Below are 9,429 nucleotides of genomic sequence, written 5' to 3' on the forward strand. Positions count from 1 at the left end.
TTCCTCATCCGTTAAATCGTTAACCTGATACCAATAAGCCATTAAGCTTCAATTTCGGTTCGATTTTGAACACCCCTAGCTTCGGGTGTAAAGCTGTTTGCTTAGATTGAAGGGTGGACATATAATGAGGGGTGATACCATTCTTTAAAACATAGCCACAATATAAAACTTATTGCAAATATAGCCAGTTATTTCGTGAATTGTTATCCTTTTTCAGTTTCAAATTGTGTGCGTCAATTGCATGCTTGTTATTTTTCCTCTCCTTTAATTTTATAGGTGTTGCGTAAAAGTTTCGTTTTTGTAGATATAGAAATTGACATTGGTAATATTTTTAAATTTTTACTACAACAACAACAACAACAACAACAACAAATTCAGTGTAATTCCATAAATGGGGAGGGGGTGTTTCCTTAGTTTGCACTCTATAAATTGATATAAGCAAATTATATTATTTCCTTTTTACCCCTTTAATAATGAGTTATTTTGTTCTTTTACAAAGAAATTAATAAATACATTAGGAAGCAAACCATAAAAATAGGAGCATAGGTTGTAAATTAAAGAATAGCGTATACAATAGGAATGCAAAATGCAAAGATTTCAATATCTTCGTAGTTATTACCAAACCGTCGCTATCTCTACAAACTGGACTGCTTAAAAATGCAAATGCTCAATAATGTTGATCTTTGAAATCCTTCATCTCCGGAATGCCGATTCCACGGATTTGGGTACCAATTTCTATCTTTGGAGTTTACTTTGATCATTCGGTTATTCTCGAATTACAGTAATCTCCTTCCCCATTTTCTTTTGTTGACTTGCCTGTAACTACTGGAATTTTGAATGTCAGTTATACTTTTTCTTTTACATTTTGACTGATTAAATCTTTAATTTGGTATAATCAGTGGGTATTGATCCTTGAATTAGTAGCTTATTTTTAGTGTGATTTTTTTTTTTTTGGTTCTGATTCAGACGGTGGGAAGAGGGGCTCATGTTTACTATATTTTGTATATCTATATAATTGGATGGTTGTTACTCGATTTCTTTGTTTGCTGCTACTGGTGAAGCTAGGAATTTTCCAAAGGGCGTTCAAACTTGAAAGATGTGAAAAATTGCCCGGGTGATCAATATATGTTATATACCTCTAAAATCTAATATTTACAATGTGTAATTTTTTGATGAAGGACATTTCCTTAACCCCTTTAAGACATGTAGCTTTGCCCCCCCCCCCCCCCCAACCTTGAAATATTGGTGAAACGGTACGAGCATATTTACTACTGCTATTGAACCACTAATTGGTGGAAGCTACACTATCTGTAGGGAGATAAACCCATACTTGAACGGGATCAACACAATTTGGTGCCAGCTCCGCCACGTAGGACAAAGGCTTCATTGGCATGTGTTTTTTCTTTTCTTTTTTGGATCTTAGTTTTGTGTCTAGTATGGCTGCCGATGTTGATTTTATTACAAAATGGCTAATTTGTACCATATGCTAGATGCATTTTATCAGTTGATTCAAAAGAAGAGTAATGCCATTTCTTTGAGCTAATATCCATTGGCATTTATGAATCAAGTTCAAGTTATGATAATTTTACTTTACTAATAATAGACTGAGATGAGCTTATATGGAGCTACAACATTGGCGGTTCATTTTATCAATCCCTATTTGCTTGGCATTGGGACATGATTGTTGTTGTTGTTAGATGCTGTGGAAGTACTAAATCATCTTTTTCATGCCGATTTGATGAAATATTTAGTAGCAAAAGAATGTGTGACCCTGGTCTTCTTAATTGAACTTCGATAAAGATTCTTTGGTTTGTTCGAAACTTATTGAATTGAGAAGCCTGCTAGTTATATTGTTTTTGTAATAGTTTTAACTCGACATGTTTTATCTTTGAAGGTGTAATCTCTATGAAACAAGAGGTTTCGAACAGACAGGTAATGATAATAATTATAGAAGTGATGATAGTAGTAATAAACAACTAAAGAGTATCATATGTCTGAAACTTATAATCAAATTGGGACGAAATTTATCTTTTCTATGTTATCACACACGTTATATCTGCAATTAATGCAACTGCGATTGCACGTCTATAGTAGGTTAATCTGCTCTTTTATGGTAAGCATGTTGTTTCTGCTGCTAATACAGTATTACATTTCTTCTCTGTCGTTCTCATTTGAATTATCCTTGATAACTTTTCTTATTCTTATGTTCTATTTTAATAATGGTTCTCCTGATAAGTAGGAGAACTTTGTTGATTATAGAAGATTTTTTTTTTTTTTTTTGCCTTTGTTGGTGGCCAACTTCTTTACGAATGTATTTTTTTGTACATCAGAAGAATCACTGACAGATAAGTCCAAATTTGATGGCTTTCCCAGCAATTTCACCATCTTTGTCTTTGGCTGAGAGGGACATTTAAACATACTACTGAAAGGGCATCCTCAGCTGTGTACTATGGCCTCCGCCCCAGAAAATGAAGCTTTTACCCCTGAAGACATATTCATCCTCTCCGGCCAAAGTAACATGTCTGGTCGTGGTGGAGTAGATAAGCATAATCATTGGGATGGAATTGTTCCACCTGAGTGCTGTTCTGATCCAGCCAAGATTTTCCGTCTTAGTGCACATCTCAACTGGGAGATGGCATGTGAACCACTTCACCGTGATATTGATACAAAGAAGACCTGTGGTATAGGACCTGGAATGTCATTTGCAAATGCAATTAAGGACAAAATGGGAGCCATTGGCCTGGTGCCATGTGCCGTAGGTGGAACTGCGTTAAAGGAGTGGGGAAAAGGGACACACTTGTATGAGAACATGATAAATAGAGCCAGAGCTGCCATGCATCAAGGTGGAAAAATTAAGGCATTGCTTTGGTATCAAGGTGAGAGTGATACATTATACAAGCATCGTGTCGAGACCTATAAAGCTAATATGGAGAAGCTAATACATAATGTGCGTGCAGATTTATATATGCCTTTTCTGCCAATTATTCAGGTACTCTATCATAGTTTGTTTCAAAACTAATGATGGCTAATTGAAATTTCATGAGATACCTTTATCCAAGCGTTGTTTTGTATGATGAACTGATGTGAAGATCTATGGCATAAAGCTCTTGATTATTTTCATGTAATCTAACTGCACGCATTATATGTTGTACTATATGCAGGTAGCAATTGCATCAGGAGAGGGAAAGTATACTGAAAAGATAAGACAAGCACAAAAGAGGATTGACCTCCCAAATGTTGTTTGTATCGATGCCATGGGATTGCAACTCAAGGAAGATAACCTCCATCTTACGAGTGAAGCTCAGGTCAAACTAGGCCAAATGTTTGCTGATGCATACCTTACTCACTTTGCAGCCACAAAGCATTCTTCTGTTCACTCGTCAGTGAAACGATCCTTCTTTTGCTGTTGCCTTAATTAGATGAGCAGCTTATAGAATGGAAAAAGCAGTATCAGATCATTTAGTTTGAGAAATGAACTACCACAAAACAGATTTATTAATTGTTTGTATAAGAAAGCTAATTTATCTGTCTGATGTTTTTTGTGAAATAAACGATGAAAAAAGCAACTACTGCATTTTGGCAAAGAAAGTAAAGATTTCTAACCAACATCGGATCCAGCTTTAATATTAACTATAAAGGATATGAGGAGAGGCACGAGAGATGGTGTAAGGATCATTCCTTTGTTCATTTAAGAAGCAAAATGGAAAGAGGAAAAAAAAAAGAAGAGAAAAGAGCATGTAAATTTTTCGTGCGTTCCAAAATTGTTATAGTATATAGAAAATACAAGGACATGATAAATAGATTATCAAGTCTTTACAATTTGTGGATTTTTATCATGTCTTTGTCATGTCCGGGCAGTCTTCTTTTTCCTTCACTTTGTCAAATGCCATACACTTATCGGCATCCTTGCTATATACCAGAAATTTCTTTTTGAATTCACAATATTACGAACAGTCATATATTTGAAACTTTCTGCCCAATGTCATTGATAACAAGATGACAAATTGATAAATGTTCTTATGTCCCGATGAAGAGAGCAAGACCATAGTGCAAAGAATGAGCATTTCCCTTTATTAACGTTCAAGAATGCAACTTTCCCACCTCAACTGAACTGCAGCCAGGAGTTCTCCTTTGTCTCATCTCATGTCTTAGCATTATTTTCTCCTCCCACATGCCTTTGGCAGCATAAATATTAGACAATGCAACATCATCACCAACGACACTAACCTCTAACTCGCCTAATTTAGACCGAGCCACTGCAGCAAGTTCTACATTGCCTTGAACGCCAGAGGCACCCAGTAATGTCCTCCATATAACTGCATTTGGCTGGATTGGCATTGCCAAAATAAAGCTATACGCCTCGTTTAGAAGCCCACAACGGCATAACAAATCCACCATGCAGCCAAAGTGAGAAAGCCTAGGCTTTAAGCCGTACTCCTCAATCATACTTCTAAAATACCTTTTCCCCTCTTCCACCATCCCTGCGTGGCTACAAGCCATTAGAACCCCTATAAACATGACATCATTGGGAACAAGTAATTGGTCCTTAGTTTCTCGGCTTTTACTTGATCTTGACTTGTTTTCTTCTTCCAATGCTGAAAACAGCCTTAGCGCTTCCTCTGCTTGGCCGTGTAATGCATGCCCAACAATCATGCAAGTCCAAGTCCTAACATCCTTAATTTTCACATTATCAAACAATAACTTAGCTTTTCTGATATCCCCACATTTTACATACATGTTCAACAGAGCATTCATTAAGCATAAATCTTCGCTAAAATCCGTCTTTTGACTTATCAGCTCATGAATCCATTCCCCTTTATGCAATGCCCCTAGATCAGCACAAGCCGATAGAGCAACAGTGAGTATTACCTGATCAGGCTCTACATCATCCATTTGCATTTGCCTGAATATCTCTATGGCTCTATTTGGTTTCTGGTTCTGGACATACGCCGAAATCAGTGAAGTCCAACACACAACATTCTTATTGGGTATTTCATCAAACACCTGATGAACATCAGCGACACTTGCAGTTGCAGCATACAAATTCATAAGCGATGTTTGAAGAAAAATGATGGGTTCGTAGCCAAGTTTAATGACAAGGCCATGGGCTTGTTTGCCTTCAGTGGCCAGGGAATTTTTAGTGCAAGCTTTGATGACATACAGTAGAGAGTAGCTATCTACTGCAGAAATCTTTTTTCTCAGCAAGTCAGAGAACAGCAAAATAGTCTTGATAGGATTAGACTTGAGGTAGCTTTTCAGGGTCAGGTTTGCTCTTGCTGGTTTAAGTTGTTTATGGAAATGGATTTGGGGCTGTTTTGCACTGTTAAAAGAATTGGCCACCTTGTGCAAGAATCTTATCATCTCGTCAAAATGTGTTGAACTACTTTACAGCGTCTTCATAGAGATAATTCTGCTGTTTTACAACAATCAGTCAAGGATGCCTGAATCTAAACTAGATGTGATCTCCTATATGAATAATCTATAGTCATTTCGCTCTATTTAAGACAAAAAAATATTATTGGAAAAAACTAAAAACAAAAAATAGAAAGTGCTACTCGTAGGGTCATAGATCACTGACCAGAGTTAGATTTGAAAATTACTTATTCTAAACACATATTACAATTCCAATTGATGCATTTCTCTTTGTGACTGCATAGAAAGGCTCATAAACAATTTGTAGTAGAAATATCAACATCTTATATTAGGGAGCGCCAAATATAGTGTAGTGTAGTTCGAGCCCTTGGGTATGAAAAAATACTTAGTAGGGAGCGCTTGCGTGGCGCGAATCCGGATATAGTCGGGTTCCAATGCGGGTACCGGACACCGGGTGAAAAAAAAGAAAAGAAAAAGAAAGTGACTTTAATTTTATATCTCGAGGGAATTAACGGACAACTTCACTAGTAAACGACTGCAGGCAATTTGTCTCTGGATTAAACAAGAGGTTGAATGTTAGTTGAAGAATCAATTCCCGCCAAACAGAGAGGATCAAGAGCTCTCCAACAACGTCTATTCTCTCTCTTGCAGAATTGCAAATCCATTAAACAGCTAACACAAATCCACGCCCACATCATAACTAATGGCTTTACCCAGAAAAACTTCATTCTTGTTAGACTACTTTCTCCGCTTTTAACATCTTACAATCTCAAATATGCCGACCAAGTTTTCCGTCATGTCCAAAGTCCAAGTACCACCCTTTGGAACCAAATTATCAGGGGACATGCCCGTAGCGAAAACCCACAGAAATCTGTTGAGCTTTTTAATCAAATGGAAAAATCAACTGCTACGCCTGATGGTTACACATATTCCTATGTACTTAATGCTTGCGCAAAAGGGAGTTTGTTCAGGGAAGGTCAGCAGCTTCATGGGAAGATTTTAAAAAAATGGTCTTTGCTAAATGTGTTTGTTCAGACCAATTTGGTTAATCTATATGCAACTACCGGAGAGGATTACGGAGTTGATGATGCACAGAAGGTGTTTGAGGAAATGAGTGAGAAGAATGTCGTGACTTGGAACTCATTGATTTTTGGGTATTTTAGGAATGGGGATGTTGATGAGGCTCTTAGAATTTTCGATGAGATGCCAGATAAGAATGTTGTTTCCTGGACGACCGTGATTGCAGGATGCACGCAGAACGGAAGATGTCAACAGGCACTGGCTTTGTTTCGCTTGATGCAAAGGCGCTATGTGGAATTTGATCAGGTGACTTTGGTGTCTGTTTTATCAGCGTGTGCTGAATTGGGAGCTCTGGACCTGGGGAAATGGATCCATTCATGTGTTGTTGAGTCCTCACAGTTTAGGAATGAGCCAGTGCTGGTGTCATTGTACAATGCACTTATACATATGTATGCCAGTTGTGGCGAAATAGAGGAAGCTTATAGGGTATTTCAGGGGATGCTGAGAAGAAACTCAGTTTCTTGGACCAGTATAATCACAGGTTTTGCAAAACAAGGGTATGCACATGAGGCTCTTACTATTTTCCAGCAGATGGAAAGCTGGGGAGGAAATGATGTTAGACCGGATGAGATAACGTTCTTGGCTGTTCTGTTTGCTTGTAGTCATGCTGGTTATGTCAATGAGGGGTATCGACACTTTAAATGTATGAAAGAAACTTGGGGTGTGGAGCCGAGGATTGAGCACTATGGATGCATGGTTGATATGCTAAGTCGTGCTGGACTTTTCGATGAAGCCGTGGCACTTGTTGAGACAATGCCTATGAAGCCAAATGAGGCTGTTTGGGGTGCTCTTCTTGGTGGATGCAAGATACACAAAAATGTGAGACTAGCTTCTAGTGTAGCTCAAAAGTTGACTGTGGAGCTTGAACCTGATAGAGCTGCTGGGTACTTTGTGCTCTTGTCAAATCTATATGCAACTGATAAGAGATGGCGAGATGTTGTCGTCACGAGACAGAAGATGTTTGGAATAGGAATGAAAAAGCCTCCAGGTCAAAGCAGAATCGAAGCTGAGGGTACCATTCACAGTTTTCTGGCCAGTGACCTAAATCATAAGCATGCTTGTTCAGTCTATGAGATGCTTGGTCTGCTCACTGGTCAAGCCAAATTGCAAGGTTACCAGCCAAGTGTTTCAGAGGAGGAACTAATAGTTTGAAGTACATCCGTGACAATTTGCATTTTTTGCATGGAGTGAAGCAGCACTTCTTCCACTGGAATCAAGTGTCTGGAAACACATCCCGTTTCACCCAGTTGAGCCTCATACCCCTAGTGATTTGCTGGTGGGCAAGTAATTTGCATGGTACATCTTTTCCTTTCAGCAGTTGAATGGCAATGGAAAGTCTTCTTCTGGAGATGGGGAATATGTATCTCCAGATAACAATGGTATTACAAGATCTGGACTACATCAACAAACACAATGTGAGAGTTCTTAAATATCTCAAATGGATGATGAAGGCATGATCACCCTTTGCCAAACAGCAGTTCAGCTACTTTATGCTTTTAAGCAGGTTTTGCTGAAGTTGAGTGAGGATTCAGCAAACTTGAGATTTTTACATGATGTAAATTTTGTAGCAGGTGGTTGTGACTGGGGAGAGGAAAGTTCTTGCTGAAAGAGCAGCGCAGCATGCTGATTGTTGACTATATATTATGTTCCGACTAACTGTGATGATGCTCAACATAGTTAAACTGCATGTACAGTAATTCTTGTGAACTCCTTCCCTTTTGAATCATAATCCATTTGCATCTCAGTTATTGCTGTCTCACAAAATAATGATACTCATTTGGCACTTAAATGTATCGCATTATGACACACGAGTTACAAGCATATTGCATATGTAAATGGCACATTATCTGGAGTGGCTGGGAAGTGAAGTGATGCCAGAATGCTCTGGTGAAACATCTTCAACAGCATAGTGCTTCGCATGCTGGTTCAGCATTGGGACAACATTTTGTTGGTAGTTAGTAAGTATTGGGGATTTGAGGAATTTCAAATTGTCCTTGAAGGCATCTCGTCTAGATTTATTAATTATTACTATAATTTGTCGGTGATACTAAACCTTGTTTATTCTCGGTGTTATTCTGGTTTGTTGTAAGGGGTTGCATTTGAGACTTTATTAAGTCTGTAGTAATAGTTTTATGTAAATACAATTTTGGCTTGTGTGAGTTGACTGAGTTCCTTCTTTATCTTTGGTTTATGAGAACAAAATGATAACCAGTTTTGCATGGGATCCGGACTTTTGACATTGCCGGACATTTTAAAGACATGTAAAGCTTCTTCATATAGTTTGTCTAAGCAAGTAAGGCAGAGAGACGTGAAGGTTGAGGTATACTAGGAATCCCCTGGATATGAAGATTGCTTGCCTGTCAGGGAATCGTCTGAATTTCAGAATGTAAGCTATGAAAGAAACCGTCTAAATGGGTATTATAATTACTAGTAATTAGTAGTACTAATGTTCAAGTAATAGTGGCATACACGTTAGATCTATTAAAAAACATGATTCATTTGACATAAGCTTTTGGCTTTTGAATCTTTTACGCTTCAGGATATCCCCTGCGCTAAACAAAGAATATGGGACAGCAGTCATGCTTTCACTAGCCCAAAAAGAAAAAAAAAACAAGGAATTGTTGTCTCATTTCTACAAGAGTATGTTTTCACGGCATGAACCCGTGACCTCTTGGTCACATGATAACAACTTTACCGATTACCCCAAGGCTCCCCTTCAATATTAGAAATAATTTAATAATTTTATCTTAAATAAGATAAATTACAGTCATGCAAATATATATGATCTTTTTTATACCATAAATTTAAAAATAATTTTTTTCCTATACTACATGGTTAGTCGAATACCGTCTCGTAAAATGAGACGCGTGATTAGTTTGTTCACCTCCTAAGGTATATATATATATATATATATATATATATATATATATATATATATATATATATATATATATATATATATATATATATATATAT

General features: G+C 37.5%; 3 protein-coding genes across 13 annotated transcripts; 2 read left to right on the plus strand and 1 right to left on the minus strand.

Moving 5' to 3' along the window:
* Window positions 1–563: 563 nt before the first annotated feature.
* LOC107829035 (putative carbohydrate esterase At4g34215) lies at window positions 564–3,531 on the plus strand. 11 transcript variants are annotated; one of them, XM_016656448.2, is made up of 4 exons: window positions 564–725; window positions 1,895–1,932; window positions 2,331–2,989; window positions 3,162–3,531. In XM_016656448.2, exons 3-4 carry the CDS (start codon window positions 2,450–2,452, stop codon window positions 3,417–3,419), a joined length of 798 nt encoding a protein of 265 aa, XP_016511934.1. In that variant the 5' UTR covers window positions 564–725; window positions 1,895–1,932; window positions 2,331–2,449; the 3' UTR covers window positions 3,420–3,531. The 11 variants fall into 11 exon arrangements, with proteins under 11 accessions (XP_016511934.1, XP_016511935.1, XP_075112766.1 ...); XM_016656449.2 differs by having other exon boundaries at window positions 570–781; XM_075256665.1 differs by having other exon boundaries at window positions 570–781; window positions 2,374–2,989.
* On the minus strand, window positions 632–5,367 carry LOC107829034 (putative pentatricopeptide repeat-containing protein At1g74400). The gene has a single exon (XM_075256662.1). The coding sequence runs from the start codon at window positions 5,359–5,361 to the stop codon at window positions 4,081–4,083; it is 1,281 nt and encodes a 426-aa protein (XP_075112763.1). The 5' UTR covers window positions 5,362–5,367; the 3' UTR covers window positions 632–4,080.
* A 579-nt stretch (window positions 5,368–5,946) lies between these two features.
* Window positions 5,947–7,605, plus strand: LOC107829033 (pentatricopeptide repeat-containing protein At5g66520-like). Its single transcript, XM_016656445.2, has one exon. It carries the CDS (start codon window positions 5,947–5,949, stop codon window positions 7,603–7,605), a length of 1,659 nt encoding a protein of 552 aa, XP_016511931.2.
* The last annotated feature ends 1,824 nt before the right edge of the window (window positions 7,606–9,429 follow it).

The sequence above is a fragment of the Nicotiana tabacum genome, chromosome 6, assembly GCF_000715075.1.
Source record: "Nicotiana tabacum cultivar K326 chromosome 6, ASM71507v2, whole genome shotgun sequence".
Taxonomy (NCBI): Eukaryota; Viridiplantae; Streptophyta; class Magnoliopsida; order Solanales; family Solanaceae; genus Nicotiana; species Nicotiana tabacum.